At 39.8% G+C, this 13,491-nt stretch overlaps 2 protein-coding genes across 2 annotated transcripts; one reads left to right on the forward strand and one right to left on the reverse strand.

Annotated features, from left to right (window-relative positions):
- Window positions 1-1,922: 1,922 nt before the first annotated feature.
- On the reverse strand, window positions 1,923-2,705 carry LOC114526611. The gene has a single exon (XM_028548202.1). The coding sequence runs from the start codon at window positions 2,703-2,705 to the stop codon at window positions 1,923-1,925; it is 783 nt and encodes a 260-aa protein (XP_028404003.1).
- A 9,496-nt stretch (window positions 2,706-12,201) lies between these two features.
- Window positions 12,202-13,026, forward strand: LOC114526613. The gene has a single exon (XM_028548203.1). The coding sequence runs from the start codon at window positions 12,202-12,204 to the stop codon at window positions 13,024-13,026; it is 825 nt and encodes a 274-aa protein (XP_028404004.1).
- The last annotated feature ends 465 nt before the right edge of the window (window positions 13,027-13,491 follow it).

Genomic DNA, 13,491 nt, shown 5'->3' on the forward strand with positions numbered 1-13,491 from the left:
CTTGGGAGGTGTCGCACAAAAGGGTGTGGGTGGAATTTGGAATAGGGAGTTGCTCAAGTCGTAAGGAGGTGTTGGAAGCCTGCAGTTTTTGTATTTCGTCGTCGCTACTTTGAGCCATTGCTAAAGCTTCGAAATCTGTTGTTCAAAGACTTGGATGTTACGCGACAGTGCATCCGCTACTTGGTTGGCTTGCCCCTCTATGTAACGAATGTCTGTTGTGAATTCCGAAATAAAGGATAACTGGCGACTCTGTCGTGGTGAGCGGCGGTCGGAGCTGGACTGTAGTACAAACGTAAGCGGTTTGTGGTCGGTATTGACATAAAAGTTTCGTCCTTCAAGGAAATACTGGAAATGGCGAATAGTTAGGTATATCGCTAATAACTCGCGATCAAATTTACTGTAGTTAAGTTCAGCACGACATAATTCCTTGGAAAAGAAAGAAATTGGTTTTCACAGCCCGTCGATCAACTGTTCGAGCACTCCTCCTGCCTGATTAGAGGCATCAGTTGTTATGCGGGTGGGAGCATTCGGTTGAGGATGAATCAGCATAACACCTTCAGATAAGGCGCGTTTTGCTGTTTCGAATGCAGAATGACAGGTGTCGTCCCAGACAAAGGTCTCGCCTGCTAAGGTTTGGTGTAGGGGTTGTAGAATCTCCGCGCAGTGGGGGACAAAGCGATGGTAGTAGTTCACCAGACCCACAAATCTGTGGAGGGAGGGCTTATCCTGGGGAACTGGGAAGGCCCGAATTGCTTCAACACGAGTGATATGGGGGCGTATGCCTTCTGCGCTAATTGTATGGCTCAGGAAATTCACTTCTGTCTTACCAAACTCGCACTTTACTGGGTTGATGACCAGTCCCTGGTCAGCTAAGCGTCGACAGAGGGCACAGAGGTGTTGTAGATGCTCCTCATGTGATCTACTTGCAACTAGAATATCATCCAGGTAAACAAAGACAAAATCCAAGTCTTGACAGATGTCATCCATAAAGCGCTGAAAGGTCTGTGCCGCATTCCGTAACCCAAAAGGCATGGAGCAAAACTCAAAGAGGCCAAAGGGGGTGATGATGGCTGTTTTGGGCGATGTCGGTTTCATGGACGGGTATCTGGCGGTAGGCTCGAACAAGATCGATCTTGGAAAAAATTGTTGCTCCTGCTAAATGTGATGTAAAGTCCTGGATATGGGGTATGGGATATCGGTCAGGTGTTGTGACCTTATTGAGTCGACGATAGTCCCCACATGGCCGCCATTCACCATTAGCTTTGGAGACCATGTGTAATGGTGAAGCCCAGGTACTTGAGGAAGGTCGTATAATTCCCATTGCGAGCAGTTTGTTGAACTCGGCTTTAGCTGCTGCTAGCTTTTCAGGCGACAGACGCCGTGTACGGGCGAAAACCGGAGGGCCTTCAGTAACAATGTGATGTGACACACCATGTTTAACGGGGGTGTCGCTTGTACAAGGTGTGGTCAGTGTAGGAAATTCTGCTAGTAATTGTGTGAAGGGGTCGTTATTGTTTGGGTGTGCAAAGATGTGTTGAATGGATGACGAGAAGTCCGGTGACACTTCAGCCGTAATACGTATTTCATTTCTTGTGTCAATCAAGCGTTTCTGAGAAAGGTCGACCAATAATTTATGCTGCAGGAGGAAATCAGCACCTATTATCAGTTGTGTGACGTCAGCAACCTGAAATTTCCAGGTGAGGGGGCGTGGGAGCCCGAAATCAAGAACTAATTGTTTAAATCCATAAGTATTAATAAAAGAGTTATTCGCAGCACGTAATGTTACATTACTTTTGTTCAAACGGTCTGCTCGGCATGCTGGGTAAACACTAACTTCTGCCCCAGTATCAACAAGAAAATAATGTTTCAAGTTTTTATCCAAAGTTTTAAGAGAGATGACTTGCCAGTCGTATGGGCTGCGTTCATCGACTGGCCTGGTCGTTTTCCGAACTAGCCTTAAAGGTGCAAGGATCCCGGCACTTCGTGGCCTTTGCACCGAATCGCTCATGATACCAACAAAATCCAGTGTTTCCATCAGGAGGTTTCTTGTCTTGTTGAGACTTCGGCTGAGATTGCAAAGCATGCCAGAGCTTCTTGATCTCGGAATTTATCGCAGCAATCTCGGGATTGCCCGCTTGCAAGTAGCGGATCTGCCCTAGTGGACTATATGCAGCTTGGGGGCCTTGTACTTCCACCATGTTATCGGCCATCTCTGCTAGAGCACTAAGGGCTTTGTCCTTATGAATAGCCAATGCTGTGCGAATTGTAAGGGGCAGCTTTTGAAGGTAAATCTCCCGAAAGATTTCATCCTGGTCTGCTTCACCTGTTGTGCCGCCTCTGAGCTTCAACATATGACGTAATAACTGCGAGGGCTTTCGATCACCTAGCTCTTCAGCATTTAGTTGTTGCTGTAGTTGCTGCCGTCTCAACATGCAAACACGCTTTTGCAATTCTTCCTTAATAGCTTTGTACGGCTGCTCTGGCGGACGAAGTATAATATCACGCACTTCTGAGGCATATCGGGTGGGCAAAACGCAGACAACATGTGCAAATTTTGTCTTCTCCTGTGTAATTTTCAGTGCTTCGAACAACGCTTCAACTTGCGCGAACCAAAGTTCGGGATCAGACGGCCAAAAATCGGGTAACTTGAGGGAAATTGCATACGTAGTGGCAGTCGCTTGCGGTGCTTGTTCTTCGTCGGTCATTTTCTCGTCGGGGTCACCAATGTAGTACCAAGAACAATTAAAGACTCGATTTTGTAGTTTACATAACAACTTCTTTATTTAATATGAACCACAATATAATACATCGCATGCCTATTGAGAAAGTTAGTCAAAATCACTGAGTCGAATACATATATTGAACGTTTGTCCTTTTGTTATTGGATTACCGCTGATTCTAGTACTTCATGTCGGTGTAGCTGCAGTGGGTGCCACATAGGTATCAATCTTTCTTTTGCCTTTTCCGTCAGTTCATTTAGAATTTTATTTTCAAGACTGGAAAAACACATGTTGGTACGTTGTATAAGTTCGTCCTTCCATAAAAATTTGATGTTGGCTGTCATAATGGTGAATGATAAGTAATATGCAGTAGTGTTTCAGTCACAGTAAATGAAGTATCTTTGGTTACAAGATCCGCCTATTGTTAACGAAACTCAAACCTAACAGCTCTTTTAATGTTGGTGAAACTGCGATAGTAATGAATTGATCAGACAATAGAGGGATTAATGTGAATATAATTAATTACGCTAGAAGCATTGCGTTGAAACGTTTCCCCTGGTTAGTTTGCTAACAAATATTATACACTAAAGGATTCCGGGTGAAAATTTTTTACTCAATTTACTAACCCTAATAGTGAGGTGGCTATTTTAATATTAGCGACACTGGGATAATAATGAATTGATCAGATACAGAGGGAAATTAATGTGAATATAATTAATTATGCCAGAAGTGTTGCATTGAAACGTTTCCCTTGGTTGGTTTACTCATAAATATTACACGCTAAAAGATGATTTCAAGGGAAATAGTTTACTCAATTTCCAAACTATTTGCCTTATTGCATAATTTGACTGAAGTGATTCTTTCACAGTGATAATGTGAAAACAAGCGAAAGTATGTGTGAAGAATAGTAACGATTTAGTTCATTGATGACGAGAATGTGTGTATGATTAATATGAAATGATTGACAACATTGAGATTTCGTTTACGTTCTTTCAAAAATTTGGGGGTTCTTAAAAAAGAACCGGTCTTTTTCTTCTTCTTTTCCTTGCTTTAAATCTTCTCCAGCCACATAGCCAAGGCGTCAACTTCGACTTTGGCACAGTGTTGGTACGCCCAGGCATCCAAGTGTCAGCCACAAGTCTCTAACCAGCCCAGCTGATCAAACAGTTTTTCTGCTTTGGGGCAGCCAAAGCATTCCAAATTAACTGAAGGGATGCTTAGTTTTTTTAGAGAATCCCTTTCAATAATTCCGCCTTTGTAGGCAATCGTAGAGTTTGGGTTCTTTTTTATTTTTCTGTAGAAATTCTCCACGATTGCCTCCAACTCTGAAATATGAAATGCTTTAACGCCCCGCGGCACCCCAAACGGCAGTGTGACGATGTTTGCATTTCGTTTATTATTACGCTTACCATATAAGGTTCAGTTAATAGATTCAGATTGTTAATTGCATGCTTTATGTTAATTATCCGTAGCTGTATATTACGCTGTATTTGTTTTATTATATTATATTGATCTTGTTAGCAGAGTAAAGTTGTCTGGTTTTCCTGCACGTGTTACATGGTATCAGGTGTTTAAAAGAACCTGTAGTTAAAAGTCAGAATGGCTTCAAATAATTCGGCAAGACGGCCAGAACCGCTTAATTTTGAAGACCGAGCTCATCACGGGGAAAATTGGAAGAATTTTAAGCGAGAATGGTCGTAATACAAAATAGCAGCGGGAATTGCATCGAAGACAGAAAAGATTTAAGTCGCCGCCCTTCTGAACGTATTCGGAAGAGATGCCCTGGATATGCACGAAACATTTCAGTGGGATGACGAAGGTGACAACTTCAAAATAGCAAAAGTGCTGGGGAAATTCGAAGAATGCTGTGTGCCTGCAAGAAATGAAATCTTCGAGCAATACAACTTTTTCAAGCGGAACCAGAACAATGGCGAGTCGTTAGATGCTTACATAACAACATTGTTAAAGCTCTCAGAGACGTGTGCGTTTGGGGAACTACGTGAGTCGCTAGTTCGTGACCGGCTTGAGATGACCATGTTCAAGAAAAGCTATTGGGGAAACGTGACCTAGACTTGGATAAATGTATCGAGATACTTAAATCAAGCGAACTGCCCCATTTCCAATAATGTGTTGGTCATGCATAACAAATCGCGGGTTTTTCCCCGAGGCAGTACAATGGTGCAACTAGATCGTGGTGGTCACGGTTATGGAGTGCAATGTCTGGTTGTCGAGAATTGTGAAATACCATTGTTGAGTTTAGTGACAAGTAAGCAACTTGGCTAGTGAAGATCATCTATAGTTACAGCACACCAAATCCTCAAGTTTCAAGACATCTACGTCAAGTAAGGACTGATACGCCTAACAAACCGATAGGAAAGGACCAAATTCTCCACGATTACGGAGATGTTTTCGAAGGAATTGGCTGTTTACCCGGAGAATACCATGAAGAAGTGGATTTAGAACACTCTCCAGTAATACATGCATCTCGGAGAATTCCTATAGCGATTTAGGACTCAGTTAAAAAAAACTGCAGAAAATGGAAGAAAACGGTATCATCGCAAGAATAACCATGCCAACTCTGTGGGTTTCGTCAATGGTCGTTGTTCCCAAGAAGAATAATCAAGTTTGTGTGTGTATCGACCCACTTGATTTGAATAACGCCATCAAGCGGTGTCATTATCCATTACCAACGTTGGAAGAAGTCGCGACGAGATTGCCTAAAGCTAAGGTATTCTCAGTATTTGATGCGAAGTCGGGGTTTCGGCAAGTGAAAGTATCAGAGAGCTCCTGTAAACTGACCACCTTCAATACTCCGTTTGGGCGATATTATTGGAAGAGAATGCCATTCGGAATTAAGTCAGCACCCGAAGTTTGGCAGCGAAAGGCTCACGAGTTCATTGAGAATTTGCACGGGGTTGAAGTCATAATGGATGATTTCTTGGTCATTGGATATGGTGATACGGTTGAAGAAGCTGTGGTAGACCATGACAAGAACCTTCTTGGTTTCTTAGAGCGTGCTCGAGAAAGAAATCTGAAGCTAAACCCGGAAAAGATGAGACTACGTTTGAAAGAAGTCCCATTCATTGGTCATCTGTTGACACCACAAGGTCTGATCCCTGATCCGGCTAAAGTGGATGCCATTGCGAATATGCCAACGCCATCAGATGCTAAGTCCTTGAGAAGAGCATTAGGAATGATCAACTATTTGGCCAAGTTTCTGCCAAATTTATCCACTACAAGTGAAGTTTTGCGAAGCCTGGTGCAAAAAGGTGTGGATTGGCACTGGAGTGATCGTCACGAGAAAGCCTGGGACGGGTTGAAGAAGAGCATAACAGAGGCTCCAGTCCTGGCGTTTTTCGATCCTGAGAAAGAAGTGACTATCCAGTGTGACGCTTCGCAAGGAGGTTTAGGGGCTGTCCTAACCCAAGAAGGAAAGCCTATCTACTACGCGTCAAGAGCGCTGTCGAAAGCTGAGAAGAATTATGCTCAAGTGGAAAAAAAAACTCTTACGATAGTCTTCGCTTGGGAATGTTTGGATCAGTATGTCTACGGAAGATCGTTACGGTTGAATTGGATCATAAACCTCTGGAGCAAATCGCAACGAAGCCCTTCCATGAAATCCCGAAGAGATTGCAGCGTATGTACCTACGATTACAGAAATACAACGTGAAGATCACTTACAAGAAAGGAGAACAATTGTTTATCCCGGATACCCTGTCTCGTGCATATCTGACAAAGACTGATGATGTACAGAATGATGTAGTTGGAAAAGAAGAATTCGGTATCAAATTGGAAGAGATCAACTTGGTGGCTGAAGTACCCATTGAAGGTCCCTGCTCGACCATGGGCCAAGGTAGGAGTAGACCTGTTTACTCTTGAGAACAGAAATTACTCACTAACAGTTGATTACTTTTCTAACTTTGTGGAAGTAGATTATTTAACGAGCACTACTAGCACAGCAGTTATTAAAAAGATGAGAGAGCAGTTTAGTCGACATGGTATTCCAGAGATTGTATTTTCTGACAATGGTCCTCAATTCTTGTGTGGAGAATTCAAGTCTTTTTCTGATGGTTGGGAATTTGAACATTGTACGTCTTCACCGTTCCATCTGCAGTCCAATGGAAAAGCCGAAAACGCAATGAAGACGTGTAAGTTAATTATGAAGAAAGCAGCTTTGTCAAAGTCGGATGTATACCTCACGTTGTTGGATTTCAGAAACACCCCAAGCGAAAGAGATAATACGAGTCCGTCGCAGAAACTGTTTTCTAGAAGAACGAGAACGCGTATTCCAATGACAACAGATCAGTTATCTCCTCAAGTAGTAGCGAAAGAGAGAGTTTTGGCTGGTTTGGGTCGTGCCTTTAGCGTTGCAGCAAAGGCATTATGATACGAAAACTTGTGTTTTGCCATCTTTAAAGCCCGGAGAAATGGTTTGTGTAAGGTTGCCTGGCGAACAGAAATGGTCTCTGGCAACTTGTTCGAAGCAAGTTGGTCCTCGATCGTACAAAGTGTTGGGTGATGATCGAAAGTACAGACGGAATCGACGCGATCTGAGAAAGACCCCAGAAGACCAGTCGGATTCCACCAAGGAGAAGTTAACATCGAGAGGGTGGGGTGAAATTCCTACTTCAAATGACTCGGTTCTAGTACCTATGTCTGGAGATGTACCTAGTACCCGAGATAGTGGGCAATCATGTTTAAGAAGATCTACTCGAGTGAGAAAATCACCTGAACCTTTTCAAGCATAAGGACAGATGGTTTAGTTTAGGAACATTTGTAGGAAATATAGTATATTAACTTATTTAGTTTGAGGAACTTATCGTTATAACTTAAACAGGAAGAGATGTGACGATATTTGCATTTCGCTTATTATTATGCTTACCGTATAAGGTTCAGTTAATAGATTCAGATTGTTAATTGCATGCTTTATGTTAATTATCCATAGCTATATATTACGCTGTATTTGTTTTATTATATTATATTGATCTTGTTAGCAGAGTAAACTTGTCTGGTTTTCCTGCACGCGTTACAGGCAGTTTGTGAATTTTTGTCTGAACAAAGTTACACATTTTCTGGTCTCTTTCACTTAAAGCAGACCAACGAAGCCCGATATCAAAAAAGGATTGCCTGTAGGTATCTCCGACTTTGATGATACCAAGCTCCTTACAGTAGAATTCTCTTCCAACTTTAAAGCCGTCCATGTCAATGACAGCAACGATGTCATCTTCGCAAGCCATAGCAAACAGTGAGCATGATTTGCGAGATGGCTCAAATATAAAAGGAATTAATTTCGAAAGTGGGCGTGCGTACAAATATTTACGTCATACCTACCATATCAAAATTATAATAATGAATTGATCAGATAATAAAGGGGTTAGTGTGAATATAGTTAATTACGCACAAAGCGTTGCATTGGAACATTTCCCCTGGTTAGTTTACTTGACTGATCCTCTCCTTATCAAAGGACAGTATAAAATTCAGGGTATAATTTCTGTACCTTTAATCTGAAAAGTGTTACCTAATATTTCAAACATGAATTCTTTCCAAGTAAACAAAAAGATGTTCAGTGCACACAGTTTAATAATAGTGGACAAGTTAGTATCGTGGGAAGTGAAAAATTTGTGTGATTTGATGAATATGATATTTGCTGAAGCCGTTTATCGTGAGGTTGGAAACGTTTGCAAAGAAATGTGTAGAGGTCGCAAAGTGAATCATCCAAGTCAAAGAAGACATACTTTGGAAAGAGTTTATTGAAGCTATCCGGGTGATGAAGTTCATTTTTGCTCGTAAAAGGTATTGCCATACTTGTAAAAAGGGGTACGATAAATTGACTGATCATTTATGCCCCGGACTCGTGTAAATTGTGCTATTTTTCAAATTGTCCAATTTTTCATGGATTCCTTGTGCTTGTTGCATGTGTGTTTTTAAAAGTCAAGAGTGTTTCGATTGACATAAGCAATCTTTGGGCAATGCAAAATCCATCTGTAACTCATTGATTAAGTGTCTTCATTGCGATCTCGTTGTAAAACAGAGTAAATTGGGGCGTGATTTGCATCACTGCGGCGAGACTTGTTGCTCTATGTGCGATGTCTACGTAAAAACAGAGAATCATGAGTGTTATATGCAACCCGTAAGAGAGAAAAACACCAGAGACATAAACCATGAAGCAAACCTCTTGATACAGAGGCGAACGATGAAGACAACTCGCCTCAAAGCGGGTACAATCAACTCCTGTTCTTTGACTTTGAATGTCGCCAAGAAAACGGAAACCACAAACCCAACTTTAGCATAGTGCAAAATGAAGCGGAGACAAGTGCATATTTAAAGCATTAATATTAGAAATGAGTTTTGTGAGTGGTTATTTACAAGGGAGCATGCAAACTGCATTGTTATAGCCCATAATTTTCAAGGTTATGACAGTTATTTTATTCAACAATTGCTACACGAGCATGGCATGGTTTTCGATATCATCACGAGAGGTGCAAAAATCCTTACGTTAAATGTCCCAATGTTCAAGATTAAATTCATTGACTCTCTCAGTTTCATACCCATGAGACTTACTGATTTTCCAAAAACCTTTGGTCTCAATGAGCTTGCAAAAGGTTATTTCCCTCACGTTTTTAACAAAAAGGAGAGTGAACATTATGTTGGGCCAATACCTTTAAGTCCATTTTACTATCCTGACGGAATGATTCCTGATGAGAAAGGTTTTTGGAATGGCACAGCAGTTTAAAAGAAATAATTACGTGTTCAATTTCCAACAAGAAATTCAAACTTACTGTCGTTCAGATGTCGATATTCTACGGCGTTGTTGCCTAGAATTTCGCGAACTGTTTCACAGTGTTATGGGTATCAACCCGTTTGAGAAATGTATCGGTTTTTCGAAAGAATTTTCTTAATGAAAACACTATTGCCATCATCCCTTCTCATGGCTATCGTCCGAAAGACAAGGAAATCGATCCTGGCTCTAAAATGGCTAACCTATACTGCCGAAAATAATGATATTCACATACGCAACACGCCCGCAACGCTGGTGAGAAAGTGTTGGAAATTATCTGCTGGATGGTTATCATGAAGAGACCAACACAGCCTATGAAATCAGTTATTGCTTTTGGCACGGTAAGTTGTTAACGTCATCATTTCTTTCTATGCTCATGTCTAATATTTTGTTTATTAAACTTTTGCAGGATGTTTAAAATGTTATGCCAGAGATACGTTGAACAGTGTAAAACCATGCATGACCTGCATCAAGCTACAATGGAGAATGTGTTACCTCAGAGATCAGGGCTTTAATGTTATCGAAGTATGGGAGTGTGACATCACACAAAAATTAAAATACGATGAAAATATGAAGAATCATCTCCAAAATTACAATATAGTTGATCCTTTAAAACCTCGTGATGCTTTCTCTTGTGGTCGAACCAACGCTGCCAAACTATTTCACAAATGCAAAGATGGCGAAAAAATAAGGTGTAGTATGAATCTTTGAGTAAAGTACAACTTAAATATACAACTTTATTATACAACTATTAATGACTTTTTATTATGACGTCATGATGACATCAGCTATTCATTTTGGGGTAAGTATAATGCTACAAACAATGCAGTACACAATTTTTTTTCCTTGTCATTGACGTATTTTATCTTGCTTTTTAGGAAAATTTGCACAACGTCCTATTATGACGAAAGTAGAATTAATAACAGACCCACAAGTTTACTTTGACTACTGAACTTCAGATGAAATCAACGTTCTCGACGCAAAATTCATCAATGATGAATTGATGGAAATTCATTATGAGAATAACAAAAATTTCATTGCACCAAATTCAAAAACGAATGTTGTCATCGCTGCTTTCACCACAGCCTACGCTCGCCTCAAACTCTATGAGGTTCTGGACCAACTTCAAGAAAGAGTTCTGTATTACGATACTGACTCAGTGATATTTGTCAGTAAACCTGGTGATCCAATGCCACTGGTCCGTACCTCGGTGAACTTACAGATGAATTAAAAGGAGATTACATTACTACATTCTTTTCGGGTGGTCCAAAGAATTACTGTTACCGCACAAATTCAAACGAAGTTGAAACAAAGATACGAGGTATCACATTGAATTGCACCTCAAGGCAAACAGTAACTTTGAGGTGATTTGTGCTTTGGTATACCTTCATGCAAAGTGTATTGTCGCAGGGCAAGTATTGGTAGATATTCCATTCAAGATTACCCGCAACACCAAAACAAAGGATATAGAGACCAAACGAATGAAAAAGGACTACCGTATTGTTTATGACAAACGTGTTATTATCGATGAATACAAAACACTTCCTTATGGATTCTAATTACATAGTAACAGTTTTGTAGAACTAGGCTATATTGTCTTTATGAAAGTATTATATGTTTAAACAAATGTCAATAAATGAAGTGTTGAAGATTTACAATGTTATTATGAGTCTTTTTCTCGATTCTTTTACACTCTGACGTTTCCCTTGCTTTTCGGATAATCACCAATTTGATTTGTTTCAGTATCACAATGTCGCTACTCGTTTTCTTCATTTTGGATTCCTTTATCTTATGCAGTTTGGATTTTTTATGACCTTAACATCTTTCTTCTTTTTAAGTCCCTTTTTACGTAGATCATTTACCCCTGTTGATTTTGAGCGTAAAACCTCTTTCTTTGAAGATGCTTTAGGAAAGAACGTCTTGTGTGCACAATTGGCTGGCATATTGCAAACTGAGAATACAATTTAAAATCACGTCATATTATACAGATGGTTTTCGCAATTGCAGTAAACACACTTATTACAAAAAACCTAAAGATCTCTTCTTTCAGCATTCGTCTTTGATCTGTACAAAAATTACATCTCCAATCAGCACGCGTGTACTTGAGCAGCTCTGGATCATCTACACAAGGTTTAATTTCCATTAGGGTTTCAATAAAAGCCTCCGTGACCTTTGTCTCTGAGATTTTTGATAACGCCTCGTCAAAATACATACATAACTGTTCGTCTTTTTCCATAGTCAGACATTGATGATTTGTCTGAGATAAATTTTCCATATTACAACCATCACAATTTTCAACCACAAGTTGTGACATCATCGTTGATATCTCTTTTGCGTAACACTTTAGCAGTTTGTTTTTCAATATGTTTTAGACGATGATGTATCAAACATTTTGTTGTCAATATCCACAGGTTTGTATGGAGACATCTTTCTTTCACGGCTCTCTAGATAGGTTTGATGGGATTTTTAATGTTACACATGTTTTATACCACATGTACAAGGTCAGCATATTCAGTGTGAGGCAAGAGCCGTAGTGTAAACATGGTTAATTCCTTTAAAAAAAGTCCTAAGATCAACAAAAATCCCAACAGGCAAAAGTATTTAGGTTAGGCATAAGCTTTGGTCGCAACGATCTTAATCTCAAAGGGCATGTACAAATGGGTTATAACAGTAAAACTATTAAAAACTACAGGCCAGTCGACAATGCGGAACAAGACATTGTTCAATTGCAAAGTGAGAGGCATGAAAGTATTGAAAACGTTGAAGAGTAAACATCAAACCCTCATTTCACGCCTGAACATGAATGAATACTTATCTAGCGTTTATTATGATCCTAAACGACCTGGAGGGTTTGGTGGAGTGAATCGTTTGTATGATGATGTTAAAAACGCAGGAAAATTTAGAATAAGCCGGAAAAAAATCAAGCAATGGTTAATGGAACAGGACACATACACTTTGCATAAGCCTCTTCATCGTAATTTTAAACGAAATCGCACAATCATGGGTGGTATTGATCAGTTTTGGCAGATGGATTTGGCAGATTTACAATCCATACAGAAATTTAATGATGGATATCGATATCTCCTTGTATGTATTGATGTCTTCTCCAAATACGCCTGGGTTATTTCATTGAAAAATAAAACAGGCCCTTCCCTGGTGGAAGCTTTTAAAATTATTCTCTCTTCTGGACTTAAACCTGAAAAAATTATGACTGACCAAGGAACGAAGTTTTTGAACAGACATTTTCGAGCCTTGAAGAATGAAGAAGATATTGAGTTGTACAATGCCTATAACGAAACCAAGGCCTCGATCGTAGAACGCTTGATTTGTACTTTGAGCGCAAAAATGTGGCGGTATTTTACAGTGAAGAAAACCATGAGATACATTGACATGCTGCCAGATTTAGTTAATTCTTACAATCATAGTGTTCATCGTAGCATTAAGATGAAGCCTGCGGATGTTAGCATTGAAACGAAAAGAAAGTACGGCATAGTTTGTATGACGATCATAATGTTGGAAAAAATGTAAAGTACAAATTTAAGATTGGTGATCAAGTTAGAATTAGCAAAATAAAACGAAAGTTTGAGAAAGGTTACTTGCCAAATTTTTCCAAAGAAATATTTATTATAAGTAAGCAGGTACCTCGCGATCCTCCGGTATATAAGCTAAAAGATTATGACGATGAGGAACTCCATGAAATGTTTTACGAAAAGGAATTGCAAAAAGTTATCAAACATGACGACGTGTACGAAGTTGAAAAGATTCTTAAAAAACGTGGGACAGGCGAAAATGTGCAATACCTTGTGAAATGGGAGAGGGTTACCCTAACAAATTCAATTAATGGGTGTCTGCTTCACAAATTAGTAAACTTTAAAAACTATGTTTTATGTTGTCTTTCTTTTATTTGTGATGTTGAGGTCGTGATGGACGGAGCACATTTTTATGTTACTCTTCCCAGCAATGCATCCCTTTCAACTTTTCCCAATAACACAA

Source organism: Dendronephthya gigantea, unplaced genomic scaffold, assembly GCF_004324835.1.
Source record: "Dendronephthya gigantea isolate DGI-Jeju-01 unplaced genomic scaffold, DenGig_1.0 000040F, whole genome shotgun sequence".
Classification (NCBI taxonomy): domain Eukaryota; kingdom Metazoa; phylum Cnidaria; class Anthozoa; order Malacalcyonacea; family Nephtheidae; genus Dendronephthya; species Dendronephthya gigantea.

Excerpts from the sequence above, each read along its gene's own strand:
- LOC114526611 (XM_028548202.1), bottom strand. The coding sequence starts at position 2,705 with ATGACCGACGAAGAACAAGCACCGCAAGCGACTGCCACTACGTATGCA.
- LOC114526613 (XM_028548203.1), top strand. The coding sequence starts at position 12,202 with ATGCGGAACAAGACATTGTTCAATTGCAAAGTGAGAGGCATGAAAGTA.